General features: G+C 48.1%; 1 protein-coding gene across 1 annotated transcript in view; it reads left to right on the top strand.

Annotated features, from left to right (window-relative positions):
- Positions 1-224: 224 nt before the first annotated feature.
- LOC311315861 (voltage-gated inwardly rectifying potassium channel KCNH7-like) overlaps positions 225-18,746 on the top strand; it is a gene marked incomplete at both ends in the record, with an annotated part of 91,564 nt that continues 73,042 nt past the window's right edge. The window contains 2 exons of the mRNA XM_084446559.1: positions 225-300; positions 835-1,065. Coding sequence (XP_084302685.1) covers positions 225-300; positions 835-1,065 — 307 coding nt within the window. The remainder of the gene's footprint in view (positions 301-834; positions 1,066-18,746) is intronic.

Here is an 18,746-nt window from a genome sequence, read left to right as displayed (position 1 = left end):
AGTGATGTGCGCTCTGAAGGCTTCGTGTCCGCGGGGAACCTTTTTAACTTAAAATAGGCGCCGGTTGGAAAAAGCTGAGAGGGTAAATTGAGGATGACTGTTTAGTGACAAAGAGGAGAGCCTCTCAGGCTTCAGCGGTTGTTGCCACTAGAACTTGACTTGACTGACTACCGTCCTGGGGACAGGCGAGCTCTTATTTGGACACCCGAATAGTCTTTTGAATCATGCCGATTCGGAGAGGGCATGTTGCGCCACAAAACACATTTCTGGGGATAATTATACGGAAATTCGACGGACAGAGTGAGTATTAGTCTATTTGATTTGATAATGGATGTGTTGGCCAGATACGAATGAGAATATATAATATTTTGGAACCTGCATGGCCAAGTAAAGTTAGTTGAACCAATACCTCCTGTTTATTTGTATTTTTTATAGTCTATGGTGAATCTTTCTTTTAGAGTGGCGTGCCTATAAGTCAATGGTGCATAATGAGCTCCAGCAGTTTCTAATCTTAGCAGCATTGGAGACAAAATGTATAATTAAATTCATTGTACTTATTTTGTAGGTGAGTTTCATTCTTGGAAGTGTGTAGACAGGCTGGTATATGGATAGGCTATCCTGTCAATTCTATACTGTATAGTCAATAATATATTATGTATCTGTATACTTGTGTCATTGTGTTTAATGTATAAAAATTGTATAAAACTATACAAAAAATTACAGTATGGAACAACTTTTTATTTGTTTCTCCAGGGGCAATTGATCAGTTACTATTATGCCAGAAACACATGACACTTTTCCACTTTGACCACATTGCTCTCTTTCACTCCACAGATAAGAAGTTTGTCATAGCCAACGCCAGGGTGCAGAACTGTGCGATCATCTACTGCAACGACGGCTTCTGCGAGATGACCGGCTTCTCCAGGCCCGACGTCATGCAGAGGCCGTGCACCTGCGACTTCCTCCACGGCGAGCTGACCAGCAGGCACGCCGTCGCCCAGGTGGCCCAGGCTCTGCTGGGGTCCGAGGAGCGTAAGGTGGCGATCACTTACCACCGCAAAGATGGTGAGCCCTCCCCCCGTAACACGCTGGCACACGGCGCCGCTCCACGCCATGGACGGCAGAACCCCTCCTCTCACACACATCTCCTCTCCTTAAATATCGTTTCCATCACGATCGCTTTCACGTACAGTACCAGAATACAGTAGCAAAGTGCACTCAAATCTCTACAAGCCTTTGAAATGCAATGTTTCATCATAACAGCTATATAGATTTAGATAAAGATATATATGTTATGATGAAACATTGCTGGAGCTTGAATGAGCAGACTGTCTGCCTTCGTCGTACAAAAATAACACTGTGATTGATGGTTTTGTTTACTCTGCTTATGAATTCTGCATGGCGATCATGACTTGGCATGACAGCTGCCATTGTTTTGTTCTATGGCCAGGGGCAAAGGGAAAGTTCAAACCGGCTCCCATATCGAATGGGCTGGTTCAAACAAGGTTTGCGAGGTGACCTCTAGCAATGATATTTGTAACCGGATGATTAAACCCTTTGCATAACAGCGGCGGCGTAATCGGAGGGCCTGGAAGGTCCGGCTACACCAGGGGCTCAGCACTTTTATAAGGCCTGATCTGAAGGGAGGGGCTATAGATCGTGACCCAATCAGAAGCATGCCCCACCCCCCTCCCCCCAACTGACACAGGAACGACATGGCGAGCTGTCTCCGGGGACAGGGATATTTCGTTAACCTTTGACCTTTGCAGATTTGCAGGTTAAGGTCAAAGGTGAGCATCGTATTGCTGACTAAGGTCTCCTGCCTTTCCACATCCTGACTTTCCACCCTTTTCCACTCTGTTCCTGTTCCGGAATGTGCATCTAAATCCATAGCATCCGTGATGGCAACATATCAGCCACCGATCCTATGCTTCTCAATGCATAGGAATGCTTGCACACTTCATAAATGCACGTTCAAACTTGCTATGAAGTCCTCAAGCATGAAGATGATGGTACTAATCAATGTCTTCAATCGATTTTCTAAACCTCCGTAGTACATTCCTATACAACAGCAGCATGATCCCAGTCAGTCAAAGTTTTGGTACGAAGTCGCTTGATCAGCTGTGTTAGTTCAGGTCTGGAATTAAAAGTCCATTCCAGGCGTCCGGTATCCCGAGGTGTTCGACAGCGTGTACGCTCAGACCTCATGGCGGCAGAGCTGGCGGCTTGCTAAACGCAGCGTCAGAACATGCCCATCCCCGCTCCCAAGATGGCGTGTTTTTATGGCTCAGCAGGAGACTGGTCTGCATTGATTGCTGGGCAAACAGTATTAATGAGGACACAAATACCTCCATGTTGCATTGATCTTCGGACCTTTGCGCGGAGAGGAAATCAATGGCGGCCGCCATGCCCTTTCCCCGAGGCTCTGTGGACTGGGAGAGCAGAGTTTGAAGGGAGCTGTCGGAGTCTTCTGAAAGATAGGCCTCATTACTTTGGTAGTCCTGCTGTTCCCACTGCTCTAATTACCCCAACGCTTCCTCCCGCTGACTCCGCCCTTCCTCCAGGGATAGTCCACACCTTTCATAACCCAACCAACGTTTTTTCCCTCTATAAGCATTGATTTGATGTTACAAGCCCCATAAGCCCATTATTCTGTTTGTGGTGCGATACAGTATGCTTGTGTGTGTGTGTGTGTGTGTGTGCGTGCGTGCGTACATGTGTGTGTGTGTGTGTGCGTGTGTGTGCGTGTGTGTTGGAAAGGATGGAAGGAAAGCCACCAAAGTCATCTGATTTCTGCCTCTTGACCATTCCCCCTCGCTAGGAGAGAGGTGATTGTGGCAGGGAGGGCGGGGGGGGGGGGGGGGGGGGGGGGGCAATTCCTCTGTTCCCAGCGGACCTCTGGCATTCTGCAAGGCAATCTCCTTTTAATCCTGTGACCCTTAGGCCTGTGGCATGCTCACTGTCCTTTACAATCCGTGAAGGTGTTAATTGCCTCGGCAGAAATTTGTCAGAGTAAAAGGACATTATGAGTAGCCTTCTTCAACTAGACTTCACCTTGTAGTCTGAATGACCTTTGTTAAAACAGTGTATTTTTATCGTTTCAACACAGATATGCACTGTAAACCACCGTAATCTCTCTCAACACTTGTACCGCATGCTTTCACCTAGAACGATGCAGTTGTCCAATCAGATCGCAGACCGTCGTTTCTATCACCACCACATTGCCTACACCCGGCCAATAGCAGATCTCCACATGTGCACAGGAGGCGGGGAATTAAGTCTTAGATTTAACATCATAGTGGAGCTTTTACATTGCTCAGATCTTCTTTCCCTGAGTGGCTGTGTAGTCAAGGCAACATAGTTGTGTGATGCTGTATGGATATGATGTGTGTTAAGGTCCTAAATGCACCGTCTGTGTCTCACAGGCATTTGACCCCCTCATACTTGTGCGTGCTTTTTAGTTTGAGTTTGCCATCAGTGCTTTTTAGTTTGAGTTTGCCATCAGTGTGTCTCCTCTTGTGGGGACTCTGAATCAACCAGGGTCGTGGAAAACAGACACAGCCGAGTCACGACTGTGAGGGGGCCAGGGCTCCGGCAATGGACCAAGAGATACTTGCAGTGATTATTATGTATCGCGTAGAGCGTGTGTGTTTGTGTGTGTGTGTGTGTGTGTGTGTGTGTGTGTGTGTGTGTGTGTGTGTGAGAGAGAGAGAGAGAGAGAGACTGAGGCAGCCTGTATTCCTTAACTGGACAGTAAGTGGGGCTGTCCTGTCCTTGATGTCCCCGGACGAATCTAGATGAAGTGACACCACAGAACACTCAGAATGTTGTTTTGAATTTCATTTTACTGAGTGCTATCCTTTGGCTCTGCGCCTCTCTATTAAATTCAACTCATAAACTCAGTGTGATCTTTATTTCCCCTCTAATCAATGATTCTAATTGGGCCCCATTCAAGTCTACCAACGGCTTAATCACACAGTCCCCATGCCAGAGAGCGTGAAGCTGTCTGCGTGTGGAGGTTCCCAGCGGGAGATCACTGAAGCCGGCCTGATAATCCATACATGCTGTGCAGCCAACAAGCACGTCTCTCAAGGCGCAACTGACGGATAGGACGAACGATCATCAGGCAACACTACCGATCAGCTCTGATCTCAGTTTCATCACTCAAAGTGATGTTTATAGACAAAATGTAAATAGATTAGGATAGAGGCGGATATGCCGCGCTAAGCTCCTCTCTCCTCACGTCCGTTAATTTAATCGTTGCCGGGATTATCAACAAATTGGCGTGAGACCGTGAAGGCGGGGCCTGTGTGTGCCGCGCGTGAGCCCATTCATCAGAACTCCCGATCCTCACTAATCAGGGAGCGCATGTGGGGCGCGTGAGGACGGCACACATCACGGCGAGTCAACGTCTCGATCTTGAGACCGGGGCGGGAGGCATGGGGGAGGGGCTGGGGGCTAGACCGGTTCCAGTTCTCCTCTCGTACAGCAGCGAGGAATTAATCCACCACACCAACCCCGATAAGCTCGGACCTTATGCTGTAGCTCAGTTGGTAGAGTGGGTCGTTCAGTGATCGAAGGGTCAGCGGTTTGAAATCCCAGCTCCAAATGTCCACATGTGGAAGTGTCCTTGAGCAAGACACCTAACCCCAAATTGCTCCCAATGATCAGGTTAGCACCTTGCATGGCAGCTACCGCCATTGGTGTGTGAATGTGTGTGTGAATGGGTGAATGAGAGGCCACTGTAAAGCGCTTTGAGTGCCGCTAAGGTGGAAAAGCGCTATATAAGTGCAGTCCATTTACCATTTACCATTTATCGATTTTGGGGGTTTTGAGAAATCTGGAACCAGGTCCTTATAGAACCGGACCTCGATCCCCAACTCTGATCACAACCCAGTTATCGTTTGGCGCTAACTGTGATTTTTCAACTGTGGACGTATTGTCTTAACATACTCCTCAGGTATGTGTGCCCAATGGTGCTTGAACCATCTGACACCTTGTGTTTGATGGTCTGGCTTTGGTGATACTACCCCTAGTGTTACAGCAAAGGAGAAAAACCATAAATGTAATTGTGTGAATAAAATAAACTGATATGCAAAGTCGCCGAATCAAATAAACGCTCATGAATATGGTGTCTTCCCACCATATCCTGAAGTGACGACCCGAGGATATAAGAATATTAGAATTCAGACGAATCTGCTCGGAGGACTATGAAGAGGCGAGATTGGAAACCGGTCCTGTGTGGATTGTTTACGCTCTGTGGAAACCAGATAAGGTTACCTTCCGTCTGCCTCGTATCTCTGGGCTTTAGCCGTCTCTCCGCATATTGGGAGAAGACTGAAGCCTCGCTCAACGCCTCTCGTACACCATATGGGAAAGGCGAGATGAAACGCACGATAGCGCGAAACAAAGACGAGAAACAGATTGGAGGATTAAGTTAAGCAATGCAATGTCAGAAAAAAAGAGGGGAGAGTGATTTGAGGAGGAAATGAGAGGGAGACGGAGGAGGGGGGTTTCAGGTGCTGCTGCCCACTGGGGCGCTTCTATCCTGGGGCTTCAGAGCCACTTGTCTCAATTATAAATGGCTCCGGCTCTTCCCACAAGGCTTACCCAGCAGCCGAGCGGCATTCCACCACTGCCTGCTCTGTCATGTCGGAGGCTCAGCTCATATTTTCTCATAAGCTCAAGGCGATCCTGTATTGATGAGGCCCAGCTCTAACTCGAGAGGTAATTGACGGGAATGTGACAGGAACGGATGGCTATCGATCGCGGCCCACCTTCGATTTCCACTACAGTCGCAGTCTTGCGCTGCGAGTCGTCTATCCATTTTGGCCGGCTCGCTCAAGTGGAAATGGAATCCACATCGGTAGGATTGCAAACGCTCAGCAAAATAAACACAATGTATGGAGCAGGAGCAGGCGAGGAAGGAAGAGACACCGCTTTTCAACGGCTCGCCATCTTGGAATTCCTTTTCTAATCTTGGCTGTGGTCTACATCATATAGCACTGTACCAGCTCATCATTGTGGCCATAGCTTTAGGCGTTTTAAGTGTCTCAATTAATTTCCCTCTCTCTCCAACTGTGTTCCATCACCCAACACCCCCACCCCCCCCCCCCACCCCACCCCCCGCGCTTTGACAAAAAGAAAAAAAAAGATCTGGTCTGACATGCAGTATAGTGTTGTCATGGCAACAGAGGCAGGAGCTTTCAGAGTACACGTGCATCCCTGCGATTCACTTATTCATCATGACTCGTATCCAGCCTGGAACCATGGCCATGTGATGTCTAGGTGAGTTATGCTGTGTGTATGATGTACTTGATCACCCAAGTCAGATTAAGTGAGTAAAAAAGACAGTTACAGCTGCTGCGCTTGGTCAGGGTTGGGCATGGAGACTAATGTGGTCTAGGTGTACACATACAGTATACAGTACAAACTGGTGCAGGCATATGTTTGCCTGTTAACTGCTACAGTTAGATGGAACAAGGTTTGAGGTTGTGACATGGTCGCAACTTTTTTCTGTCCTGGCCACACAGTGAACTGCCCACCGACATCAGGGCTGCTCATATTTCGCCACAGGCTCAAAACTTTTTTCTACTAAAACATGAGTGCCGGGACCTCTATTTTTCATTGTTCTATTCTTCGACCCGGGCACCCGACAAAGCGCGTTATAGCGGACTGGAGTTCTGCGAACTTTTCCACGCCATTCTACATATCTGACATGCAATGAAGGGTTGCATGTAAATGTCACAGGTGTATGTACTGTAACATGGAGGTTTCATGAATTTGCACACTGTGGGGCGAATTCACTAAAGCAAATTGCGCCCGCTAATTGCACCATTACATTGCGCGTCAGTTGCGCCCGCTATGTGCTCCGTTTTAAAAACCTATTCACTAAAGACATTGCGCTAATAATATCCCAGCGCAAACACGCCCATTCGGTGTTTGCGGCTGAGTGCAATTTGCTGCTGATATAGGAAATGACTATAAATACTGCGCATACAGCGCATACAACTCGTATGCATATCATTGGACGATGGCAGACAGAAAAAGAAAGATACGATTTTCAGACAGCGAACTTGAAGGCCTCACGGACGAGGTTCAAAAACATGTCTCACAGCTTTCCGCAAAAAATATCACGACTGCAGCAAAAAATCATATTTGGGGTTTAATTTCCCAATCAGTCAGTGCCATTTGTGTGTGTAAACGCGGAAGACTGCAAACGGAGGTGGAATGATTTGAAAAGACGAACAAAGGAAAAAATTTCATTTTATGTTATGCAAGTTGCAGCACGATGATCTGGCATACTTTTGGGGGAGTGTATAACATTGCCCCACCGGTACGATCTAGGCATCTAAACGGCTTTTCAGGATTCCAAATGTGCACTCAATCACACCGCGTGTCCTGATGTGAGCCCAGTTGTACGCCGCCTCTCCAACGTTGGAAGGATTACGCACGGGAGTCATCATCCATGGCTGAAGATGATACCTGCCGTCACCTATGATACAAAAGCAAAATATTTTCAAGACCATTCAAATAAAAAAAATATTGTGTAGGCTATGTTTTTATTTATTTATACCTATATCGGCCCCCAGCCGTTCAATGAACAGCTATAGGGAATACGCAGTTTCGCGTATAGACTATTATACGCACAGTTTCGTGCTATGTAGGCTATTATAAATAGCCTAAGTATTATTCATTGGGGGAGCTTGGACTCGCTGGGGACGGGTGGAGAGACGCATAGTCAACTGAGCCTCCCCAGATGCGACTTCATCCTCCAGTTGGCTGAAGAGCTGCGCGCTCTGGTGTCCAAACAGCTACCGCGGTGGTTCTAGTGTTAAATCAAAAAGTGACCTTCTTCTAAATATTCTCTCACGAACAACATGCCTGGCGTTGCGATGCCTTCGCCTCGCAACAATCACCGCTGCCATGATCAGCGGACAGCCCTACTAACACAGGCAGGTTGCGCAAACGTTCTACATACGGCCGCTATAGGTGATGATTCATCTGCGCCGCGTGCGGAAATTACGCGGCCATTTACGGAAACGCGAGATCTGCCGTTTAGTAGACGCTACGTTAGAACGACACGTCATTCCGAAGTTGCGGCCGCGTGCAAAGAACGCACGTGATCACGTGGGCAGGAACCTCCGTTATAAACTCACTTGGCTGACACTAGATTTACAGGTATTTATATGACTTGGTCTGCATGTCTTTTTCGCACGGTGCAAATATGGTGCGGCCGCGTGCAAAAAACGTGGGCAGGAACTTCCGTGATAAACTCACTTGGCTGACACTAGATTTACAGGTATTTATATGACTTGGTCTGCACGTCTTTTTCGCACGGTGCAAATATGGTCACTTACTGACCACTGGCTATATTTAGCATTTGCAGTACCACTGGCTATATTTAGCATTTACCAGTACAAAAACAAATTAATGCTATATGGGGATATAGCAGCAAGCATTATGATACAAACCAATATAAGACTATTAATACACCATTAACAGTTTAGAACATTTTATTACACAAAGTACATTACAAATTAAAAGTATACATATTTACAAGGATGAGGTTTACGGTCTGTCACATTACGCATAGCCAGAAAAGCAAAAAAAAGCATGTACAAGCTCTGGCTAGCAACCCATTATCTGACAATTGCAAAAGTTCTAAAAACAAAAATGAAACAGTGCGCATTCTGTGGCAGGCAGACCGGGAACAGACCGTTGTATCCCACAAAAAAAAGGTTAAAATTTACAAAAACTATTTACAAAAAAGGCATCCATCCTGGCAGGCTGGAAAGGCAGGTTTAGGGAGACGGGCTGGGGGTCACCCACATCTGAATCGAGGGTCTGGGCAGAAGAGGTCATCCTCATCTGAATACTCCACTGTGGTCAGGGCTGGAGCTGCGGTCAGGGGCTGGGCTGGGGAGGTCAGCTGGGCTGGAGCAGATGCCTAAGGACATAATGAAATGGCTGTAGAAGCAAGTCGCATACGTTCATTGGAAGCGTGCCATGTCACTGGATACGAGAAAATTAACTGCCTGACATCACATACCTTTTTGAATCGAGCAGGGGCATGTTTCAGCATCTCCTGCAGCAGGGCAGACACCTCCGTCACAGTGGTGCTTGGCTTACAGGCCATAACTGCACCTTTTAACCAAAAAGGGAATGGTTTCAATGCACATGGCATGAAGCAAAGACAATGTATTATTTTGCGAAAATATTAACAATCCCTTACGTAATATGACATTGTAGAGGGTCATATTCTTCAGAGGCTTCTTCCCCCTCTTCCCATGGACGCTGTAGACACACCACACTCTGTGTATGGCAATGGCTGACAGCACCCGCCGGACCACATCTGGCAGATCTTTGCCGCCAATGGAACTCAGATATCGTGTCTGCAAAACATAAAGACAATCATTTACTTTTACATTTCCTTAACACTTCCCTGCAAAAATAAGGAACAAAGTTCTGCCCTGAAGTTACTCACCATCTTCCTTTGATGATCCTTGTCCTTCAGCTGCTCCTCCAAGACCAGCAGCTCCTCCTCCGTTGGTGCAGGTCATCCAGTACTGCTCCCCGATAGCTGTCTGCAGACTCGCCGGACAGTCTCTGCTCCAGCCTCATCATTGTCTGTGCCATCTCCCTCAGACTCTGCATGACGCTGGAGAACTGCTGACACATCATCCTCTGGAAGTCTGGATATTAAACACAGATGTGGCTATAAGTAATTGTACGGTCCCATAATGGATATTCAGCTCAAAGTATATCCCTACATGCAGCATGAAGTAGTTCACAAAATTTAGCATACCAGCATCTGCAGAGCTTGATGGCAACACTGCTGGAGCTGTTGGTCTCACAGGCGATGGCATCAGAGAACTACCTGAAAACCAGAGGATAAAGGGATGAGCAGGAAACTATGGTGCTGGCGGCGTAGTGATTCTGGCATAAGGGGAAGAATCAACTCGACATGAGACATGTCAGACCCTGACCTGGTCTGGCCGGGGTGCTAATCGCTGATGCATGCTGCTCGTGCCTGGACGTCTGAAGGGCTGAAGGGCCTGGGCTCACAGCGCCTTGGCTCAAAGGACCCGGGCGATGAACATCTACTGCCGAGTAGTGAGATGTGAGATGAGCGATTTAGTGAACTGAGTACATGAGTCTTCCGAAAGTCCTGAGTTAACTGTAAGTGTGCAAATATGCATAGACATTTCACCAACACAAACATGCATGGATACCTGCATTGATAACTGGCAGAGCAGGCCTTCCGGCTCTGGCACCTGGCATAGCTGGTCTGGTCTGAGTTCTGCCGACCGGCTGCCTGGGCACTGGAACATATAGTAGAGGTAAATTAGCTCAGATTAGTCAACTCAAGTAGTACTCTTTTGGGACTGTTGAATGCACTTTATTATATTACCTTCGTCACTGGAGTCATAGCGTGTGTTGCGCTGTCTCTTCCTTGTGTCTTGGGAGTTAATCCATTGATGACTGCTGCTCAAACACCTTCGCCAAGGCACTGGCTACTTCATAATGCTCTGTGTGTTCCTCAGCAGAGACAGAGGTTGTCATGGCTCCTCTTGATGTGCTTGTGGAGGTAGATCTGGGAGGTATAGGAGAATGGGCACTCAGAGCAGGAGAACACCCAAGTCTTGCACAACTCTAACATCACAGCTAGGAGAGCGAATGAGAGAGACCATTAAAAAGGATTATCTCACCTGTAGTACAAGTTCAAATATAGAGTGATTATACGTCATTGTAAATGAGAGCTTACTCTCAATTGATTCACGAGGTTAAATAAAGATTGAATGAATATGTAGCTAGTGGGGGGTTACAAACACACAACTGTGGAGAGAGAATGAGACACTTGGTTCCCTCCTCTACTGGTGTTCATGGCCATGGCCACACACCTGGAATACTCCAACCCTGATTTAAAGGCATAAAAGTGGGGAACACATTCTTGAGACGGTTCCTAAAACTGGAGGGAAAAAAAACGGGAAAATGATCTTCCCTCTCCTCATCACTCACTTCTGCATGGGGCTGAGCTCTACCCTGTCAGCAGTGGCAATACATGGGATAGCGGCTCAGCACACAGGAGAACTGCACAGAGAGGAAGGAGGAGAGAGAAAACCAACAACAAAAAAGGCAAGAAGGGTTAATAACTGAGCGAATCTTGCAAGTTTGCACTACAGGGAAGCAATTGCTCAATTTCCCTGATATTGTGGCGTCACTGGCGTCAGTGATGCGTCTTATGAATCTCACATGTCTACCGCTAACATTAACTCAATATCAATATCCCCATTTGTTTATCCCGTCTATGGAAACGTATGTGCATTTGTACTTACGTGTGCCTGCCTTTATTGATGATCAGCTGTTTCTCCACCTAAGGGCTGGCCAGACAGAACCATCAGAGACCATTGGGCTGAGCTGAGGAGAGAGCGACATGTTAGAGTGTATGTGTGCATATGTATATGGTGCTCTTCTGTTAATACTCATGAGGGCATTCAACTGAACAAGACTCACAGAGCCTGTGGTGCTGTCCCAGGACTGCCCCTGGCCACGCCTGTCCCCGTCTTAGCGCCTCTATTAGTAGTCCACATCATGAGTACCTATTATGCAAAATTTGGTTTTGTATGTGAGTGAAAACGTAGTACACAATTCTTTACCCGTTTGACAGAATGAGCAACCATTTCAACAGTTAAGAGTAACATGAAATCCACCAAGATGGCTGCTGTAACCAAATGAGCCAAGATGGCTGCTATAACAAATCCTGCTAGCTAGCCTAGCTCCGTTGTTGGGGCTTCTAGTATTCTGTTAACGTTAACTTCGGAAAAATGAATGCCTAAAAACAAACACATACTAACGGTGTCGTGGGTTAATGCGAAATCAATGAGTAAGCTAATTATCGCATTTTATTCCAAGCGATGAAACAGTACGAACGTGCAGGAGCTCGCGCGAGCCTGCTAGACTTGAGAAGACTCCACCATTGCCCGAAAAAGGCTAATCACGTTAGCTGGCTAGCTAGTTAGCTAACATTGGAAAGAGAGCATCTGCATATAGATCATCATCATCATCATCTTCATCCGCTTATCCGGGGTCGGGTCGCGGAGGCAGCAGCTCCAGCAGGGGGCCCCAGACATCCCTTTCCCTAGCAGCATCAACCAGCTCTGCCTGGGGAATCTTTAGCCGCTCACAGGCCAGTGCGGAGATGTAGTCCCGCCACCTGGTCCTGGGTCTACCCCGCGGCCTCCTCCCAGCCGGACACGCCTGGAACACCTCCCTAGGGAGGCGCCCAGGAGGCATCCTCACTAGATGCCCGAACCACCTCAACTGGCTCCTTTCGACGCTAAGGAGCAGCGGCTCTACTCCGAGTCTCTCCCGGATGACTGAACTTCTCACCCGATCTCTCAGGGAGACCCCAGCCACCCTCCGGAGAAAACTCATTTCGGCCGCTTGTATCCGTGATCTCGTTCTTTCGGTCATGACCCATCCTTCATGACCATAGGTGAGGGTGGGGACGAAGATAGACCGGTAGATCGAGAGCTTTGCCTTTTGGCTCAGCTCTCTTTTCGTCACAACAGTGCGGTATAGCGACTGCAAAACCGCACCAGCTGCTCCGATTCTCCGGCCAAACTCCCTCTCCATGGTTCCCTCACTCGTGAACAAGACCCCCAGATACTTGAACTCCTTCACTTGGGGTAAGGACTCATTTCCTACTCGGAGCGGACAGGCCACCGGTTTCCTGCTGAGAACCATGGCCTCAGATTTAGAAGTGCTTATTCTCATCCCAGCCGCTTCACACTCAGTTGCGAACCTATCCAGAGAGTGCTGGAGGTCGCAGGCAGCTGATGCCATCAGGACCACATCATCTGCAAAAAGCAGTGACGTGATCCCCAGCTCACCGAACTGCAAACCCACCTCCCCCCGGCTACGCCTCGATATCCTGTCCATGAAAATCACAAACAGGATTGGTGACAAAGCGCAGCCCTGGCGGAGGCCAACACCCACCGGAAAGGCAGACGACTTACTGCCGAGGACCCGGACACAGCTCTCGCTCTGGGTGTACAGGGATTGGATGGCCCTAAGTAGGGACCCCCTCACCCCATACTCCCGCATAACCCTCCACAAGACCTCTCGGGGGACCCGGTCGTAAGCCTTCTCCAAGTCCACAAAACACATGTAGACAGGTTGGGCAAACTCCCAAGCCCCCTCCAAGATCCTTGCGAGAGTGAAGAGCTGGTCGGTAGTTCCACGACCAGGACGAAATCCGCATTGTTCCTCTTCGATCTGAGGTTCGACTATCGGCCGGACCCTCCTTTCCAGCACCTTGGAGTAAACTTTCCCTGGGAGGCTGAGTAATGTGATGCCTCTATAATTCGCACACACCCTCTGGTCCCCTTTTTTGAATATTGGGACCACCACCCCAGTCTGCCACTCCTTCGGCACTGACCCAGACTTCCACGCAGTGTTACAGAGGCGTGTCAACCAAGACAGCCCCTCTACACCCAGCGCCTTCAGCATTTCTGGACGGATCTCATCAGTCCCTGGGGCTCTGCCACTGTGGAGTTGTTTGACTACCTCAGTGACCTCCTCCAAGGACATTGACGACCCCCCATCATCTTCCGGCTCTGCCTCGATCGTAGAGGGTGGATTAGTCGGGTTCAGGAGTTCCTCAAAGTGCTCCTTCCAACGCTCAACAACCTCCTCAGTTGAGGTCAGCAGTGTCCCCTCCTTGCTGTATACAGCTTGGATGGTCCCCCGCTTTCCCTTCCTGAGGTGTCTGATGGTCTTCCAGAAACACTTTGGTGCCGACCGAAAGTCCTTCTCCATGGTTTCTCCGAACTCCTCCCACACCCGCTGCTTTGCCTTGGTCACGGCCGAAGCCGCAGCCCTCCGGGCCAGTCGATACCCTGCAACTGTTTCTGGGGTCTCCCGGGCTAACATAACCCGGAAGGCCTCCTTCTTCAGTCGGACGGCTTCCCTCACCACCGCTGTCCACCACGGTGTCCGAGGGTTACCGCCCCTTGAGGTACCTATTGCCCTCAGGCCACAGCTCCCAGCCGCAGCTTCAGCAATGGAGGCTTTGAACACCGACCACTCATGCTCGATGTCCCCAACCTCCACAGGGATGCCTGAGAAGCTCCGCCGGAGGTGGCAATTGAAATCTCTCCGGACAGGCTCTTCCTCCAGACGTTCCCAGTTCACCCTCACTACACGCTTGGGTTTTCCAGGTCTGTCCAGAAGTTTCCCCCGCCATCGAAACCAGCTCACCACCAGATGGTGATCAGTGGACAGCTCTGCCCCTCTCTTTACCCGAGTGTCCAAAACGCATGGCCTCAGATCAGATGATACGATAACGAAATCGATCATCGACCTTCGGCCTAAGGTGTTCTGATGCCAGGTGTACTTGTGGGCATCCTTGTGTTCGAACATGGTGTTTGTTATGGACAAACCGTGACTAGCACAGAAGTCCAACAACAAAACACCACTCGGGTTCAGATCGTGGTGGCCATGCCTCCCAATCACGCCCCTCCAAGTTTCTCCATCATTGCCTACGTGTGCATTGAAGTCCCCCAGTAGGACACTGGAGTCCCCTGCAGGAGCCCCCAAAAGGACTCCACTCAGGGTCTGCAGGAAGGCTGAGTACTCTGAACTGCTGTTCGGTGCATAAGCACAAACCACAGTCAGAGTCCCCCCCCCCCACAGTCCTAAGGCGCAGGGAGGCGACCCTCTCGTCCACTGGGGTGAACTCCAGCACAGAGGCGCTCAGCTGGGGGCTAGCTAGTATAGCCACACCTGCCTTACGCCTCATACCGTGAGCAACTCCGGAGAAGAACAGGGTCCAACCCCTATCCAGGAGTTTGGTTCCGGCGCCGGTGCTGTGCGTGGAGGTTAGCCCCACCAGGTGTAATTGGTATCGCTCCACCTCCCTCACAAGCTCCGGCTCCTTCCCCCCCAGCGAGGTCACGTTCCATGTCCCCAGAGCCAGCCTTTGCCGCCCGGGTCCGGTCCGTCGGTGTCCCCCGCTTTCACCGCCACCTAGTTGGCAGCGCACCCGACCCCGACAATTCCTCCCGCGGGTGGTGGGTCCACGGGACGATGGAGGAGGAGATGGTGCTTCCACGTTGCTTATTCGGGCTGGGCCCGGCCGGGCTCCGTGGTAAGCCCGGCCACCAGGCGCTCGCATGCGGGCCCTCCGTCTGGGCCTGGCTCCAGACGAGGGCCCTGGGCTTCCTCCGGGCCGGGTCTCTCTTCCATTAGGTTTTAATTTCATCAGGGTTTTTTGCCTGTAACCCCAGGTAGGGGGGCTAGGGGGTACTACCACTTGCCCAAGGTGGACCCCCAGACTAGTGGAAGGAAGGAGGCGTCTTACTTCTCCATTCTAGTTTTGCAACTAGCCACTGCCTGCATATAGATAATCATTACAAAAGGGTAGCTTGCACATAACGTTGGTGTTTTATCTGGGACGATACCAAAATACATAGTATGTATGTATACATACTAATGTATACATTGAAATTGAGATACTTACAGGATCTGTGTTGTCACGGGGACAAAGTCAGCGTGTTGGTCTTTCTCAATCGCTTCTGTTTCAAACGGGGCGGAAGTTTAACCCGTCCTCGTTCTTCTTCTCCTTCGCTGGGTTTAGTGGCGGATCGCAAACAACTTTAATGTGCATACAGCCACCTACTGGCACAGAGTGTGTAACTTGTTTGTCTAGTTCTTCAATTGTGTCACCTAAGAAAGTAGCCCAATGCCTTGCATTCTACGTTCACTGCTCAGCGTTCATTGCTCACATTTAGGTTGCAAAATTAGGACTTTATTCATAGGCATATTTTTTATCATTATTTTTATTAGGCCTAGACTGCAAATCTTTAGTGTTAATATTAACTGTAAATGAGAAATTACACACAAAACAGACATGCAGGATTTCTCCTCATTATTACAATTCTGTAACTGTATGACTTCAAAATTTATTTTAAAACCTAAGTAATTTACAAATGTTCTGACCCACTGTGACACATTTCCAATAAAGTCAGATTGGGACTGTGATGTAACCACATTGTCACGTTATTTAATTACATCGTAGTTACGGATTTAAGCAGCAGTGGCGGCTACGTTCCCTTACAGTGTCCTTGAGGACGGCTATTTTGGTTATTTTGCGACTGAAAAGGCAAGTGTCAGCTAGGTGTCAGCTAGGTCCGCTGCTGGTGACGTCGCAAAGTTACCACAATTACACCAATGTGTCCCGTCAGTTTTACGTACTGTGTTAGTAGGGAGGCTGGCCGCGACACACCCCTTGCGCTTAAATACCACCACGTCTCTGAAAACGCATTAATTTCACTTTAACTGCGTGAGGCAATTTGCGCCGATCTTTGTGAATTGGGCGGGTTTTGCAATAATGTTCATTTGCATAGAAAGGGGAACATTCTCCGCCCATATTACCTAATTTAAATATGAGCTAATAACACCGGCGCAGAGAAACGCAATGACGAACGCAACGCAGTTAACACCGTATTTCACCCTTTGCGAGGGCTTTGTGAATAGCAAACATAATTTTTGACTTATTTGCACAGGCTTTGCGTCAGGAAAAGCTGCGCAATCCTTTAGTGAATTCGCCCCAATGTTTGTTAAAGGCACCACAAGGGGTAAAAAAAAGGAAACCAAATCCTAAACAATAAAATGAAGGTACGCACTCAACTGGAGAATAAAAGACAAAGGTTACAAACTTACAAGATGGCCCAGGAAACCCCAGGGACAACAGACAGCTACAGCAAATACTGAACAGAGAAAGAACAAGAGGGGAGCTACATGTAGGCTGTACTGTATATACAGACTAAGACGACAGGTGGAAACCAATCAAAATCAGTGGCACAGGTGTCCTCTCAATCAGAGTCAATTTAGCCAGTTCTAGTCCTAGGATCCGATATTGGGGTGGGTTTGCCAACAATAACATCTCTGATTGATGGAGACATTGCTGTTGCACTATAGGATTGTGGGTAGTGTATTTTTTCCTGTATAAACAGCAGTAGTTCGAGGGGACAAAATAATGAGACTTCAACATATTATCAAAAATTCAGTTTTGGAGGTAAAATTCTGAAAAATGTCACACTACATCTACCATGTTATGAAAATGTTGTCATTTTTTTAATGACATGGAGAACATTAATAACACGGGAGATTTATTGAGTGAGTAATTTTTAATATTTCAAAAATCTGTGAAGATCTTTTGTGGAGGACAGTCTGAATATGTTGTGTAGCAATTGGGGTGTCAATTGACCAAAAATGTGGGAGGAGTAGGGTTTGATAGGTTTTACAGTTTTGGAGAAAAACAGAGTGATGGACTTCATAATTCCTGGCAGCTCAAAGCATAATATGGAAGGTTCTGCTCACTTGGGCCTACATGTTGGTGGTGGTTGCTAAGTGATAGCACGTACGGCTGATTTGTAATGATTTTTTAAAGTTGTTTTACTTTAGACGGTTGCCACTATCAGGACTATTGGCCCCCTATGCCAGTTGAGGACTTCTGGCACAGGACTGGACCTACTGTATGTGCAAATGTTTGTGATTTTTCATGCATGGGAAGTCAGACTTCCTAGGAAGATTCAGATTCAGAATATTGGCAAATACAAGAGGGATCGGCAGCTGAGGCTGCCTGGCCCCTAAAAAAAGTTTAAAAAGTAGAAAACTCAAGTGGACTAAGGTAAAAGGCGTTTAGGTGTAGTTCAAGGTGTAGTTCAGTGTGGGTGTAGTTCAAGGTGTAGTTCAGTGTGGGTGTAGTTCAGTGTGGGTGTAGTTCAGTGTGGGTGTAGTTCAGTGTAGGTGTAGTTCAGTATGGGTGTAGTTCAATGTCAGTGTAGTTCAGTGTGGGTGTAGTTCAGTGTGGGTGTAGTTCAGTGTGGGTGTATTTCAGTGTCGGTGTAGTTCAGTATGGGTGTAGTTCAGTATAGGTGTAGTTCAGTGTAGGTGTCAGTGGGTGTAGTTCAGTATGGGTGTAGTTCAGTGTAGGTGTCAGTGGGTGTAGTTCAGTGTGGGTGTATTTCAGTGTCAGTGTAGTTCAGTATGGGTGTAGTTCAGTGTGGGTGTAGTTCAGTGTAGGTGTGTAGTTCAGTATGGGTGTAGTTCAGTGTGGGTGTAGTTCAGTATGGGTGTAGTTCAGTGTGGGTGTAGTTCAGTATGGGTGTAGTTCAGTGTGGGTGTAGTTCAGTATGGGTGTAGTTTAGTATGGGTGTAGTTCAGTATGGGTGTAGTTCAGTGTGGGTGTAGTTCAGTATGGGTGTAGTTCAGTGTGGGTGTAGTTCAGTATGGGTGTAGTTCAGTGTGGGTGTAGTTCAGTATGGGTGTAGTTCAGTGTGGGTGTAGTTCAGTATGGGTGTAGTTCAGTGTGGGTGTAGTTCAGTATGGGTGTAGTTTAGTATGGGTGTAGTTTATATGGGTGTAGTTCAGTGTGGGTGTAATTCAGTGTAGGTGTAGTTCAGTGTGGATGTATTTCAGTGTGGGTGTAGTTCTGTGTGGGTGTAGTTCAGTGTAGGTGTAGTCAGGGCTGAAAATAAACACCTGCCACCGGCCAAATGCAGGTAAAATTTCCAATTGGCGACTAGATTTCGGGAGGCTATCTAAAAAAAAAAAAAAACTTGGCCGGTAGATTTTTTCATCTACAGTCCCCTTGGCAGGTGACTCACCGTGAGCCAAAAAGTTAATTTTCACCCCTGGGTGTAGTTCAGTGTGGGTGTAGTTCAGTGTGGGTGTAG

The sequence above is a fragment of the Borostomias antarcticus genome (assembly GCF_949987555.1).
Source record: "Borostomias antarcticus genome assembly, chromosome: 12".
Classification (NCBI taxonomy): Eukaryota; Metazoa; Chordata; class Actinopteri; order Stomiiformes; family Stomiidae; genus Borostomias; species Borostomias antarcticus.
The sequence above is the reverse complement of the archived record's forward strand: the minus strand, read 5'-3'. Positions and strand labels throughout refer to the sequence as shown.